General features: G+C 34.4%; 1 protein-coding gene across 3 annotated transcripts in view; it reads left to right on the top strand.

Moving 5' to 3' along the window:
* The window catches only part of LOC136347107 (zwei Ig domain protein zig-8-like), a 184,269-nt gene extending 174,671 nt beyond the window's left edge, over nt 1-9,598 (top strand). For 2 of the 3 annotated variants that reach the window (XM_066296801.1, XM_066296800.1), the window contains one exon: nt 2,057-9,598. In XM_066296801.1, coding sequence (XP_066152898.1) covers nt 2,057-2,336 — 280 coding nt within the window. In that variant the 3' untranslated portion in view covers nt 2,337-9,598. The remainder of the gene's footprint in view (nt 1-2,056) is intronic. The other variant, XR_010733429.1, reaches the window with a different exon arrangement.
* The last annotated feature ends 6,507 nt before the right edge of the window (nt 9,599-16,105 follow it).

The following is a 16,105-nucleotide window of genomic DNA, read 5'->3' as shown; positions in this document are numbered from 1 at the left end:
AAGTATCCAGTTACATGGTCCCGATGGATAATCGTTATTCTCATTCTCGCTGATTATTTGACCTTCAAAGTAATGTCCTAAGGAATTTGTGCAGTCCAGTGAGCAGTTGCACTCCCTTACTGAAAATGACCACTTTTTTAGAGAATAGAGTGAAAATTTCGAAAGCCTTCTGCAGTTAACGTTATTGAAAACAAATAACACTCAATTTAAAGAAATAATCTGATGATAACAGGATGTGGATTTTCCATTGTCTAAATTCTCATATTCTAAGAATGGAGATATTTCTGTTATCGCCAATATGGACTGACAAAACTCCACTCGTCTATTGTGATCTAGTGGTAGCAATTTCTGAACAGATACCAGAAGTGTTTTCAAAGAAGTTTAAGAAAAATTCCGTATGAATTCCAATTTTTCAACACAAACTAAAAAAATTGGATTACCAAATTGGGCATAAGTCAAAGAGTTATCAAAAAATTTAATGTTTTTGGTAACGGACGAAAGGTATCACGACTGTATGGTTAAAAAAACAATATCAAAAAAGAGATTTGTGAGTCAACAGATAGAATATTGTAGAACTGCACAAAAGTAGGAGTTGTAAGAATTAAATATAAAACTAAACGATACAGGTATTAAAGCAATATAAGTAAATAAGATAGTACAGAAATCTGTTAGGGAGTTATTTTTAGTTACTGAATTCAGATACAAACAATCGACCCACACAACAGGAACAAGAAATCGGTTTAAAGCTATTTTAAAAAATAATTAAACATTCTTAATATTATAATACCTCAACTTCAGATGCATTCAACATTCAATAGTGCGAACCATGCGAAAACTCCGCCCACTTACAAAATGACAATTTACAGACAGTGTCAGTAATGGAAGGACGAAGTTAATTAAGTGAGGAACTTCTCCGTACATTTTTTATGTTACCATCCAAGGATATTCCATTATGGCTGATTGAAAAAATAATTTCCTATTTTATATCTATATTATTCGTAATAGTTGAAGGGTGCCATTACTGCCGACGTCACGGAATGTTGTTGAAATAATTGAGATTTCCGATGAATTCGCAGCAAAACTGTCGTCAAAGCGTTAAACTCTACTTACCATTCCGACATTTTCCATTTTTAAAAAACATTTGCCGTCATATCGACGGAAAAAGTTGATGAAGTGAGCAGTGCTAGAAAAAGCTCTGACACAACGTGTGACATTACACTCCGTGTTTCAATTTTGCGATTTTTCGTAGAAACTCAACACGACCATTCCGGTGATTCGGCAGAGAATACCGGTAACACTTCGGTTTTTTATATTTAAAACCAGTAATTACCAGCAAAACAATGGAATTCAGACCTTGCACGAGCCACAAAGGTGCTTCTGGCTTGCTAAATAAATTTTCTGGTAATTTTTGAGGACATTTCTGGAAATTGTGCACCTTTATAAATTTAATCCTCTTGTCACCTCGTGGAAATGCGTCGAACAGTTTTAGAGTTCCAACAGTGTTGGACACATTACGGTAAAAGTAATAGAGAAGTCATAAAGTGGCGTCGAAATCGCGTTTTGAAAACAGAACTCTAAATAGTTCAAAAATTCCATCTGAGCTCATTCATCTTTGACCGAGTAATTTTTTTCATAATTTTCACAATTGCAGCATGGAGTGAAAATTTCTGAAAAGCACTCATTTTTTTAGGTCAATTGCGCCCCAGATTCTAGCAATATACATTCCACTATTAAAACCCAACTTCATGTCAACTCAAATTAACTTATCTCACAGCGTAGTGTGAAAAGAATAACAATCACGTAATACGTCGAGTTGTCAGGCAAAGAAAATTCATTTTTTGAAGCATCAAACACACGGAAAGCCCATAACAGAGTTTCGAACTTTCCTTGTGGATAATTACGTGTTGGCTTTAAGCTGGCTATAACATGAAAAATCCAACTAGCTTCTTTTGTGTGTTTAGGCTAAGTTTTACTACGATAGGTTTGGCGTTAGCGATCTCGCGAAACTTTCTCCCAAACTTTGCACCCGCTCAAGAAATGTTTATATCTGTTTCAGGTATAGAGGCGGCAACGTTATCAACTACTCTCAAAGAGGTGGCATCAGTGTGGTCACGGAAAAGCAGACTAAAACTAGTAGATTGTTAATATCCAGAGCTACCCCAGAGGACAGTGGCAACTACACTTGCTCTCCCAGCTCTTCCGACGCTGCCAGCGTTTTGGTCCACGTTCTTCAAGGGGAAACTCCCGCTGCAATGCAGCACAGCTCGACAGTGCGGAGTTGGACTATAAACTTTAGTTTGCTGATACTGTTTCTGTGTTTCGTTTTTGTGCGGTGAATTATGAGTTGCGTGAGTTAGAAGTTCTTCTTTGGGAGTTGATTCATTGCCCCAACCCTGCGCCAGCTCGACCATGTGAAAAATCTCTTCTGAAACGTTTGAAAGGTTGTCTTGCCCCCTCTAATTTACACGTGCATATCAAGCAAACGAAATCGAGTTGGTATGTATATACGAGTAATCCATTCAATTTTCGCCCGAAATTTACGTTGGCAAGGATAATCAAACTGTTGTGTATTTTTGAATGGACTTTCCCTAAAATGCAGACTAGAATTCTGGTGCTTATTACTAGGTTTTACAACACACAAATGATAAGAAAACAAAAATACGTATTAGCAATCGCTGAACATAGATCTCTTCCTTCCCACATAAAGATCATTATTTCTGTATTATGTAGATAGCTATTTAACTGAAAAACATATTAGTCATTTCAGCAAATAAATAGACAGATGTGTGTAATTAGCGGAAGTGGGGTGCTTTATTCACTACCCTGAATTTGAGCGCAAACGTCATAAGTGTGATGTGATATAATACTTTTAAATCTCTTAAAGAGAACCTTCGCAATGTAAATAACTTGATTTTTATGTCCTATATATGTTAAATTAAAGGTCCCTACCTATAGTAGAGTAGGACTAGATTATTATACTGAACTACGAGGAACCACCCTAATGTTTAAGTCTAATTGAGGCGAAGAAAAGGCCATTTTTTATCCTTCACTTTATTTGTAAATCCATTTCAATTTGTTAATTAACGGAACTGAAATTAAATCCTTCCACCAACGAGTCCAATCTTCACATTCCATCCAAGATATTTTTTGACAATAAACACGTTTTATTTTATTTAATTTGCATACAAACGGCAACTTTTAGAGTCGTTTATTCGAAAGCTACTCGTATTTTACTTAGCTCTTCTGCAACCTTTGAGAAAATCAATAAAATGAGATGTTCTTTTTGCATTCCGCAGTAGAAGAGTATTTTCTGTACAACAATAATGAAGGTTTTTATTCGCCTTTGTAAGCCACGAAGTGGGTGCAGTCATTTGCGGGCCTAAATGAAATCAAATTTCTTTTTCCTTCAAACTTTCCGAGGTGCTTGTCAGAGCAAAAAGTGAAAACGGCTTTGTCTCACCGCAAAATTAAGACTTCACATTGTCGAACCGACATTCTTCCGGAGAAATTTAATTAAGCCACGCTTAGCGACATGTTTGAAATAAACCATTAAAGAATAATATCCCTTTTCCCGTACTGTAAACTACCCCAGGAGGAAAAACGAAAAATTAGGAGAATTTATAACGAGACGATTGCGTCTGCTTCTCATTTTTATTAGTTAATCATTAGTGATGTAAATTGGATGGTAAAAATGGCGAGTGAACACTCAACCTTGACTTCCTCACAAAACAAAAGGATCGTACTGAAAAACGTGTAGACAATTCCAAATAGAATAACAGCCCCTGAAGGGTCAATTTACATTCGGCGTCAAAAAGCAACACTTCTAAAATACATTTTATTTAAAATTCTCTGGGAGGAAGATGTTATTACTTTCTTCATATTCCTCTAAAAACCTTGTTTTGTCTTTAGCCCTTCTTTACCGGTCTTAGTCGAGTTTATTCAAAAACGAGAAACAACCTGAACTAACCCTTGAAAGAAGACACAAATTTAATTATAGAATTTTTGCGTTCAAATTTGCCTCCGAAATCAAAACCAGAATTATTTAAGTGGAAATGCAGCATCATTCTGTTCACGGGATAATCTTAATAAATCTTTGCTTAGGAAGAAGACGTTTGAACTGTCGTGATATTATTCCAAAGATTTGCATTAAAATGAAACGTTGAAGCAAACTGTAAAAGTGAACTGAAACTTTTGAAAGTGTGAATGAACATTTTTGATAAAATTTTAAATCTTTTTTGCGGAAAAGACTGTCAATCTCTCTCGAGACCATCCAATGATTTCTTTTAATATACGGGGTGTCTCTAAAATGTGCGGAAAAGATGCTACCACAAATTCCTGAGGCTAAAATATGATGATCTAACCCAACTTGCCTCAGTCCTAAAGCGGATGATTTCGGAGATACAGAGTGTCAAAAGTTCGATTTGGTTTCAGTTTTTAATAACTGGAGTATTATCACCATATTCGGCCAGGGGAGGTTTTTTGGGGTGACAAATTGAAATATGAGGGGCGTCACCCGCGGTACTTTGCGCACATTTAAAACGAAACAACTCTTTTGAGCCACACTGTACTTTACTTCAAAATAAAATTTCTCATTCTCCAACGTCTTTTACCGAGAAAAGGTAGACGTGGTAAGAATTGATTTGAGCAACCGTTTGTGAGATATCTGGATTTAAAAATGTTTAATTATTATTAATTTTGATCAGAATAAGATTAATAACGGCTTATCTTTTGGTAGATGAAATTCGTGAATTCCTGAAAGGCCTCCGATGGTGAGCGGTGTTGTTGCTGATATTTTTGGTTCATAATTGAACTTTTGGCACTCTGTATCTCCGAAATCATCCGCTTTTGGACTGAGGTAAGTAAAGTTAGATCATCATATTTTAGCCTCAGGAATTTGTTGTAGCATTTTCTCAGCACCTTTTAGAGACATCCTGTATGTCTTGAAGTGATATCTTGATGCAAGCTATGAACTCGAATCCGGAATGTTTTAACTATTGAAATGAAACCTCACTGTGTATATGAGATAGCTTATGATTGACTTATCATTATGTTATATTTATCATATTAGTATTAAATTTAACTTCTTTTAGGATACCTCTATGTTTTTCATTTTCACACATTAGCTTCAGTTAATTTCATCTTCAGTGCTTAAAGTGGTGTTGGAGACAAATTTTTTATGGTAGAATTACAATTTTCCAAAAGATCCCCGCAGGTTTTGGATAATTCCTTAAGGCTTTGCATAGACTTTATTATGGGATTTGCGTGCCCCTACACGTATATATTTTCCCCCATTTCTCGTCGCATCATCAAGCGAATTCAAATAAATACCAAGAAATTATTGTGCATATACAGGGTGTTTGGTAAGGCGATAGAAAGTTTTCTAAGAGATATTGATATGATACTTTTGAATTTATATAACGATATTTATCTCTATATAAAGCTTCGTTGTTTTTGACATATTGGGAGGGCAGAGTGAAGGGGGCAAGTAAACGCATTAACAATGGAGGGTTTTATTTTGAAAATTATTTTAATTAATGGTAGTACTGTTTAGGTTAAAATTAGCCCTAAAATTTTTCAAATAATTAATTCTTATTTCAATTTAATCTCACTTAATACCTTGTGAGTAACATTTCCTTTTGATCATAATTTTGTCATAATATCATATATCATTTGAAAGAGTACAGACTAGAGAAGGTTTCAGGACTATTTGATTTTCCTGACCTAGCGCTGCAGCGAGGAAAATTTTGTTTGAAATACAAGAATAAATTGGACCCAAAGTATTTTAGTACATTGATTTGTCTATATTTGTTTATAACAATATTATTTAATTAATTTTTGTTTGATTTGTCAGTACACATATTAAGCATATTTTAAATAAAACATCCAAAAGCGGAAAGTATTTATTATTAAAAAAATGAATTTAATTGTATCAGCTTGATTATTTCGTATTAAAACGTAGAAAGGCAGATATTTCGAGAGACTTTGAATAGGGATAAACATCGTTATGTAGATTCAAAATGGCGCTATCTACCTTCCATTGAAAACTTTCAATCACACTACCAAATACTCTGTACAATCAATCTACGACACGACGATGACGACTTAACTTTCTTATTTTAACTTTCTAAAGACATATTTGAAATAGTTTGCTTTTCTCTCGAAATGCCCTGGATCCAGAAAATTATTATTATCGCACCTTGTATAGATTCGCTTAGCGCCATAGTTTTTAGGTTCCGCTTTTAGTGCTTAAAAAGTCACGTCATGAAGGAAATCTATTAAATCCATTGCTCTCTCAGTATCTATGAAGGTGTAGGAAACCGCAAAAATCAGCGAAAACAGTGATATGAGTCAGTTACTAATTTTTATTATCTTGAAATTACATTAAAGACCACGGGAAAAGCGATTTTCTAAGCTCTTTTCCCGGACTTATTGTCCCAAATGGAAAATTGGGAACAATGAGATCACAGGATGAACTTTTCTTATAAAACAGTTTCACAGTATTAGGCTTTCGTTGAACTAAAGGGCAGTGTTTTTTCGCAAATGGATCCGTTATTTTGCCGACAGTTTATTGCCGAGCATCCCCGGAAATGGGGAGATAAACCAGATTTGATTGCCATTTTTATTAACTTATTTTATGTTTTTCCATATCCCAGAGCTTCGTATAATTAAGATATAATAGTAGGGCAGTAAGATATTAGTCTAAATGAAATAAGCATTTTTTCCCTCGCAATCTCATAAAGGTTTCATTACGTCGCTATTACCACGCAAATTAAACTATACGTTGCTTAACAGTATTCTTCTGGTAATTAGCCGGGTAGCAAACTCAAACCTGGAGCTTAAGAAAGTATTTTGGGCCTTCCAATACCAAAAACTTCCAAATCCCTGTTTATAAGAAATAAAATATGTCCCTCTCCTGATTAGTTATAGACTAATAAAACTCCCGCACGGAAGTTGCGAATAAAAATGGGATTTAGAAAACTTTTCCAACCAAAGGACAGCAGTGTTTGCTCTGACTACCTATAAGCTCGCCCAACTCTCCAGTGAATCAAGTTTGTAAATGACAAAAAACAACTTCCTTCGTTCCGATTTTTCTATTTTGTTATTAAAATATGTGCGTTTTCCATTAATTAAGACAACAAGTGTTCCATAAGGAAAATCAGAAAATAACATGTGTCTTTATAAATATTAGGATGGCAATTTTGCTGACGTCGCTTACATGTTAAATAGAAATTCCCACATCTTTATTAAGCTTTAAGTAAGATTTAAAAGGCCATGTCAGGGGCTCATGAGTTAATATCATGCTTAAGGAGGCAAGGCTTAGCCATAAATACGCTGTCGCGTTGAGCTCCATAGTTTCTTCGGAGCGTATCCTGTTGGTAATACCTTTCTTGATTGTTCAGTCTTTCGTCTATTTAAAAGTTAAATCTTCAGAGACTTGTCTCACACAGGTAAGAAGCAGGAGTTCTGCTCTAGTTTTTATTTGTCCTCCGTCTCTATCTCTCACTCTCAGAGAATACCCACCTTCGTCTAGGGAGTTTGTTACTTTATAACTCGATCGCTGTAAACCGACACTTTATCTGTTTGTTTCGGAGAATTAAACAAGTTTTAATTGTTCCCTCGATAGTCAGGTATAAAGACGTAAAAGGTTAACGGTTTCTAATTTTTGGTTTTGCCACCTAACTAGGACGACGCGGTATCTCCCCATTAAAATTTAATGCTTCTAGTGGTTTGTTGGCAAGAGAATTTTATTCTGGACACCGAATTCGATTCTGGGACAGTTGGACGATATTATGGATAGCTGGACTAAAGAAATAAATGATTTCGTAATACTTTTTTATTACAAATGATGTTTCTCAGTAATGTATCACCGAAAACATCCGATAATGATTAAAAATATTAGGGGGAGTTGGTACCAAGGGATCATTTAAGTTTGATATCTAATCAGCTGTGAAGTTTGTTGAAGAAAAGAACGTATGTCGATGATCATTTGTCTATATTTGGTTACCTGACTAACCTACATCATTTGCTAATTTATCATGCTGAAACGCTTCTTCCGGAGACATTTAGCCAATCGTTATTTATTATTTTCGTTATTTATCAGTCGGCCTTTGCACTTATTCGACAACCATTAAACACAAGCGCGGACCTTGAGGAACGGCTTAGAGCAGAGTGTGCAAATATACCCCAAAAGTTCTCGACAATGTCTTCAAGTGTATGAAGCGTCGGGTAAATTTGTGCATTGAAGTGAATGGAAAACATTTTCAGCAATTATTGCGAATTTTTCAAACAATTAGACTCTTTTCATTAAATCGTATTGTTAAAAAAATAGCCTTAAAGTTTAATTAAAATTAATTGAAATTTTGATAATTAAAAGTAAATAAAGCAACAGAACCTCACTCAGTTGCTTTATCAAAAATGAATTTCGATATCCTTATGCGGCGTATGATCAAGTTACGACCTACTTTTTATCATCTATTTCTCCTGTGAAAAATCCTACAGCTCGCTAGATATGAAATTTAAATGATCTCACTGTATTAAGTAGGTACGTAGTAAGCAATTCAAAAATTGGGGTGCTTTGGACCAAAACCGAATAAATCCAGTGTAAACGATTTTTAGAATTATTCGGTTTTGATATAAAAACCGGATTTATACGGTTTTGTACACAAGGATCGATTTCAACTGGGAAATTTACAAGCATTTATTTGCTTTTGCTAGGTACTAGGTAGTTTATACCATTAGTTTTACTCGAAGTGAAGCGATATCCATCGCTAACTGGGTTTTAAAAAAAACGCATTTACTGAGTTTTGCTCCGAAGTTCCTCAATTTAACTATGGCAGCAGAGCGTCTTTAAATAAACTTGATCTATTATTGCTTAATGGCATTAGTGACAAATCAAATATGATGGTTAGAATTTATATCAAGGTCTAAAATACTAGTTTCTTTGTGACCTCAATTTTTTTGTAAAAAAATCTATCTATTACATAGCGGATGATCTATGGGATAAGTAATATTAATGCCAGATAGGCGCAATAAAATGTTTCATACACTCAATTATACATGTAATTGATAAAGATTCTGAGAGTGTGGTTCTTCAAGAATCAAGATACGAGATGATTAAGGGCTTGGCGTACAAGACGAAATTACTGTTCCACCAAAATAATAAAAATTCAACACAGTGTACCTAGTTCAATGGTAATTTTAGAGTTTTCCTTTTAATGAGATCAGTCCATATCTCGGACCGCATTGACCACCTTTTGATTGTTGATTTATAATCGCGTTTTCGTCATAAAAATCCCATGTTGCAAGATTACTAACGCGTATTTCTAAAAACAAAATTACTCGAAAAGTTCATTTGTTATAAAAAAATTAATGGGTTGGGTCCATCCTCCATAGAATCTTTGCCCGTTATGTCATGCAAAGGTAATGCACATTTAATGTAATACTGTGTTCTTACTGTGGCATCTTTACCGCGTACTGCCACAACTTTCAGTTTGTGGGTGATTTGATCAACACCTTGAGGTGTACTTAGCAATTATTTATTTTATAAACTACAAGAGCAATAACGGATATATATATTTTCAAAAATTTTCATTCCTTTTGTCAGCCATATAATATCGCAAATATAAAAAAAAAATACATCTCGGGCTCTTGACCAAAAGCTTTGAAAACGATACTGTGATATTAATATAGTAGAGATGTCCTCACAAGGCATATAAATTGCGCATTTCATTAAATTTTCATCGCTCCTCTATAACACAGTGTAATGAGTAAATCATCCAACTAGGACCAATTTACACTGGTTTCCCATCGGATGAAGATGATTCATTTATTTTTCTCCAATACCTTACTGAAAGAAACCATCAAAATCTGGCAAAGAAATAAAAATTAAACAGGGTGTTCGAATTTTCATTGTTTTTCTGTTATATGTAAATCTCCCAAACCGTTAGAGTTAGAAGGTCAATAAAATAAGATACATGTGGGAAAATTTAGGCGAAAACGGTGTTGATAAATGCCATTGGATTTACAAATTATATGCGGCAAAAAAATTGTAATGTGCCACAATAATTCCATCAAAATAAATCAGGATCTGGATCCATTGATGTTAAGATAGGTTTTCTTATTCAGTTTCACGAGACTGTGGTAATCACACCGACGATCTCCTACAAATCCGTAGCTTAGTTTCCAGATACGGAGAAGGCCTCTTATGCTCTAAAGTTGGCCAAACTGCAAAGAGTGGTCTGCCTGACTACCACAGATGCATTTAGAACCCCACCGAGACCGGTGCTCGACTGGGGGCCCGTCACTGTAGTTTCCGGAGTTTTCAATTTGGATCAACCAGCAGGTTATGCCTTCCCATAGGAGGAACGAGGTCTGCAAACAACGAAGGCAAATGCTTGGCGAAATGAGTCATTCGACGTTTGTTGAGCTCGTTCGAAGAGACGTCTTAATTGTACCGTCACAGGGGGCGAGCCCGAATGAATAAGAAAAAAAGTCGTATGGAGTGGACATTCTAAAGTAAACGGAATTTCCGATGGAACTACGCCAGTCGCCATCAAAAGCCAGATCAGATATATTGACGAATCAGAAATAATTGATACGGAGTCATCAGGTACCGGAATATACAGGACTGGCCGCGAAAGGCGTAAATTATTTCTTTTGGGAAAAAACCATGTTTTGGTCTTCTAGATCGAAGTTTTTGCTACATTTCAGGTGGCCACAGGGGAAGAAATCAAATAAAAAAAAACAGAGATTTACATCTACTGCGGCGGTCAAGAAATCACATAATCTATCTCCATGAGCAGAAGATGGATTCAAAGTTCATCGGGGAATCTATAGATGCTCTTCAGGCACTAGCAAACACAAAGAATCACTTTAGATTATATGTAGGGGTGGCAGAGTCGAAGGAAACGAATAAACCGATAAGTTGCTAGCAAATATTTATGGTTATTTTATTGATTGTAACTACGTTTTAAAACTAATTAAAAAGTGAAATTGAATATCAATAACCATGAAATTACGTAGATAATGTAACACATACATTTACCGATAAGTTCAACAACTCTCCTCATATTTAAATGACCTTTTAACTCTAACAGTTTAAGAGATAGCAATAATGGTATAAACGAATGATTTTCAAAGTTTTAAGGCGCCAAAATATTTTTCTTCACCTAGGGATTTTAAAATAATCCGCAGATATTATCTCCCAAGTTAATTTAATAGATTAGCATAGCACAACACAATATAAAATACATAAAAATAGACAGAATATGTGAGCCAATTTTAGATGCCCAAGCTTAGCATAGCATAACACGACATAAGGCCAAGTCTTATATTTTGTGTTATGCTATATTGTGCACTTTCTGTTAAGCCAATCAAAAATCCTTGTTGTTGTGTTCAAGGAATAAGGAGAAATCTACAACAACAAACGCAATTCGTACGATAAAGTAACATACTATGGGTCCCCGAATAGGCAAACCGACTGTTGTAAAAAGAAAAAAAAATCAATTTAAATTGTCATTTTTTGGGGTTTAGCACTTGTTGGTTAATGACTAAATTCTACCATAACTTCACGTTTAGAACATACAGTATGTGTTGGAAAACATAAATATATATATATTTTTTTTTTTTTCTACTAATGAAATTAACAAACGCGTATTTTTCCTTTTTGTTCAAAAGTCTATCGTTTAAGTTCTAGAGCTCTTTGAATATGGGGCCGCATTTGAACAAAATAATCTATATTCGAAGAGCCCTTCAACGGATTGTTATGAAATTTGGTGTACAAACATTTTTCGATCGTAGCAATTTATAAATAAAAAAATTAAATATACCCTTTTGCCAAAACATAGATTTAAGGGCCGGACTATGAATATAGGAGCCTGTATTTATTTAACCGTTAAATATTTCGAGGAAGTAATTACATCACTTGATTATACTTTTCATTTAGAAACTTTTATTGTCTCTTGGACATTTTTGCAGGATGCATCGTTGTTTAGAATCGAGACCTAAGTGTATACACCAAATTTGAAAGTCCTGAGCCAAGTTTAATTTTTCACATTTAATTATATTTCCCAAATAAAAAAAAATATTTTTACCAATTTTTGTTTTATTAAAATGATAAACTATCATCATTAGATAAATTAAAACATGTATAATCTCGAATGAAACTTAAAGTTCCACTAAGTCTCCTTAATTTGCACATTTTTCAATACAGTGTCGGAATTCTTTTAAGACTGTTTGCACGTGTTTTCTAAGATTGAATCAAACTGTCTGTTTCATCCTGTTTTTTAGTATTTCTGTATCATTTCGAATGTATTCTTCATAAACTGTTTGTTTCAATCTTGCCAAAAAAAGTCCATTATTATAAGGTCTGGAGATCCAGGCGACTAAAATGTCCGGTTCATTCTTCCAAATCATCTGTCGCCCAATTAATCATTTAGCCAAAAAAAGTTTAGTGTGATATCATCAATTTTTAAATTTATCTAAGATAACTTCAATTTCGGAATAAAGTAATAATATGTAGTAAAGTGACCGAAAACGGTGATTTGGCTTCGTACAAGTAACCTCACCAGCATATTTACTGAAATCGAATGATAATAGTTTATCATTCTAATAAAACAATAATTGGTAGAACTAAAATGTTTTGATTTGGGAAATGCGAGAAAATATGAGAAATGAAAGTTTGCCGGAAACTTTCAAATTTGGAGTATGGGCTTAGGTCCCGATTCTAAACAACTTTTCTTAATAACATTATGTCGTACTTGACGAATAAAGGAACACTTGACTCTATGGGAAAATGGAATTTTTGGAAATTTCCAAGACGTACTTAATTTTCTAAAAGTGAAATTATGTTGGAAACTAGTTTTTCACCAAACACAGCTGAAGCCCAAAAAGTGAAAATTTATATCGAAAATTTTACATCTTTAACAAAAGTCCGTTTATTTATCCGAGAACACACGATATGTAGGTAAATGGTTAAAACTGAAAACTAAAAATGATATAAATAACATTCAAAATACTAAATGAAGAATAGTTAATAAATAATTTTAAAAAAAAGACTGTAGATGAGGCAACTATATGACAAAATTGAACAGAAGGAAACCAAATCTATAAATTGCACTGTAATGACCTTGTGTTACGTTATGTTATGTCAATGTATAAATCAAATGCTTATATATATATATATATATATATAAATTTGTTAGGTACTTCTATTATTCATGTAAATTTAATGAAAATGGTATAACACACACACACATTTTTTTCATATTTAAAAGTTATTTCAATACTCCATAAAATGTACAAAATGTAAAATAAATATACTTGGAGTTTAACATTGCCTAAATGACCGTCAAAATGGCCACCAAAACCATCAAATTCATCGCGTCATACACATATGTATGTACCTACATACAAGTCAAAATTATTTATTTTCTGGTTTTGCTAATATAGGCAATCTTGAACAAATAGTTTATAAAATGGCATGCGTTTTGCCACGTTTTACATTAATTACCACTACTTACGTATCAGAATTCAGCTCTATCCCAATTGCGACTCCCGCCCACCATCACTTTTCTCCCGAACATTAACCTCACAAAAATCCAAACACTGTCAAAATAGGAAAATTTTTAACGATTTTCACCCGTTTCCGGTCAGATATAGTTTCAACCGAGCCCTGATTAGCCTCCGATGCGATTGGGGTCGAATAGCACAGTTTTTGTTAAAATTAATTCAAAGTCTCACTGAAAATTTAATTTATTGCTCTCGAGCGATACGAGTGACGACGCGAAGACGCCATTACGGCAAGACACTGTTTTGTTTTCTGGGCCTACTTTGCAAACATGGAGGCAACCACCACCATTCAGTGGTACGTTGGAATCACTTTCCATTCAGTTTGATCTGTATTTTCATGGAGTATCCCAACTAGAAAGAGTCTAACAAATACAAGTTAATTTGATTGAGAGCAGTTTATAGTTTCAACCTCCAAGTAAAGCTCCGTCATGCAAGTCGGATCGTATTGAAGTCGCATCGAGTTTAAATAAAGATGCGATTCAGGAAAGTTGAGCTCAAATTCTATAGCGAGAGTGAACTCAAAACTCCATGAAAACGTGGTATAATATAACATTCTCTATTCGTGTTCGAATGCCAACAGTTCGAATATACCACAACTGACGCGTAATTTACCACTCAAATATTCGGTCCAGTGAAACAGTTTTTTCCCGAGACATTTTACAATCCCATCAGCACTTAATGAGCTTAAAACAAAGCGATAACCACGGAATAAAGAAACCGTTGTAAAATAACAAAATATGCCCGAGCAACTCCATAAGTTATGTGATGCAAGTTAGACTTGCGAAATCAGACACCCATCTGGCGGCAAACTTGTTGAATATCTCATGAACTTAGTTTCTGCTGTACAGTGGCATATTGTGCAGCACTAAATTCTACGCCAACTTATTATTAAATATTTTCCCTTAAAGGAACTCCTGTAAGTATATACCCCGAAGTTTCAAAACATCACCTCTTTTGTACATGTTTCGAATAACATTGGGCTCGGAAAACGACGCATTCAGCCACCTAATTGTTGTGTATTACAATGGACGTTAATTTGGTAGGTTTGATGCAATCAGGATGTATAGTGGTTGGTTCGAGTTAGTTATCCATTCAGCCCGCAATAATATTGAGCCACCATCTAGAGGGGTTGAGCTGAAAAAAAATAGGCACTAAGTACCTAAAAATACTCCGCTCAGGCGTTGTTGCTAATGACGAACGCTTCGTTAGTCCCAGTTCCAAATTAAACGAAATTAGCCCAGAGGTTTACAGACACATAAAAGGGATTTGAAGTTCTAGTGTGTAAATCTGCAATAAAAGCGTTTTGGGATCCCATCGGAATGGGCAAAAATAAAGATTTAATTCATCCTTCATTGCCAGAGATGTACTTTTTTTGACACCTCAATAATTGTTTGCTCGTAGCAAAGTCAGGAAGTCAACAAAAGAATAATCTTTGCAATCACTTTAACTAATGAATGTATTATTGATGTACAAAAGCTTCCTCTGCAATAAGGACCTAAAAGTAGAGCTAATGTGTGTAATTGGGGCTCGAGACGAGCCCATAGTGTACATAGCTAGGTGTATCCAGAATGTAATTATAGCAGGCTATTAAAAAAGGCTTATAAACAGCAGTTTAACCATATAAAATATGTATGTGTACTGATCAGTAATAAGTATATAAATTGAACATCTCTCAGTGATATTATTAGGTACATACGTTCAATGTAAATATTAACTCTAACACTTCTATAGGCAACTGATGAGATGTGTAGAACATTGTTTATAAGTGTATAATAATACTGCTGTAATAAATTATTACTAGCCAAAAAATGGTTTTATTTGTCCAGTCTAAATTTAACAGCAAAAAAAACAGCTTCTCGCACAAATAGCTCTATCAGATTGTGGTGGGGAAATTAAAGCAGACTCCAATGAATTAGCAATCATGTTCAAAAGGCAATAATTTAGTGTTTGGCAGAAAAAGGCCAAATCTGCAGATTTATGGTTAACACATTTGAAATCGATGAATTCCGGGGGAGAACGCGAAGTTATTGGGAATTTAAATCTAGAAATTATTTTATTACTTTTCGACAACGGGGCATTCCTGGAATTCGAGTAGGTACCGCCATTGCAATTGAATTATTGCAATTCCGGGAAGACTTTTACGTAAAGAAAATGTGGGCTACGCGTATGTATCATAAATTATGTTTATACTATTAACAATTGAATGGGGAGCTTATCGACAATGCGACCTTATCGTACCACGATATACGATACCATTAACAATTTTAAAAGAAATGTTTTATTGTCCATTTATAGTTCATCTAAATATTGAAGAAATTAGTCGACGCCACAGGCCACACAAAAAGAAGCAGCAAAAAATGTCTAGACACCTGATAAACTGTCCAGTGGTCCAATATATTGAAAATGTAAAAATGTCTTATCGTTTTCAATGTGCGTTTCACATATTACATTTTTATATTATATGTTTAGTGTTATTTTTTATACAGACTAGCCTGAGCAAGTAGATAAGGGTAATAATGTAGTTTTGATTTTGATC

The sequence above is a fragment of the Euwallacea fornicatus genome, chromosome 26 (assembly GCF_040115645.1).
Source record: "Euwallacea fornicatus isolate EFF26 chromosome 26, ASM4011564v1, whole genome shotgun sequence".
Lineage (NCBI taxonomy): Eukaryota > Metazoa > Arthropoda > Insecta > Coleoptera > Curculionidae > Euwallacea > Euwallacea fornicatus.
The sequence above is the reverse complement of the archived record's forward strand: the minus strand, read 5'-3'. Positions and strand labels throughout refer to the sequence as shown.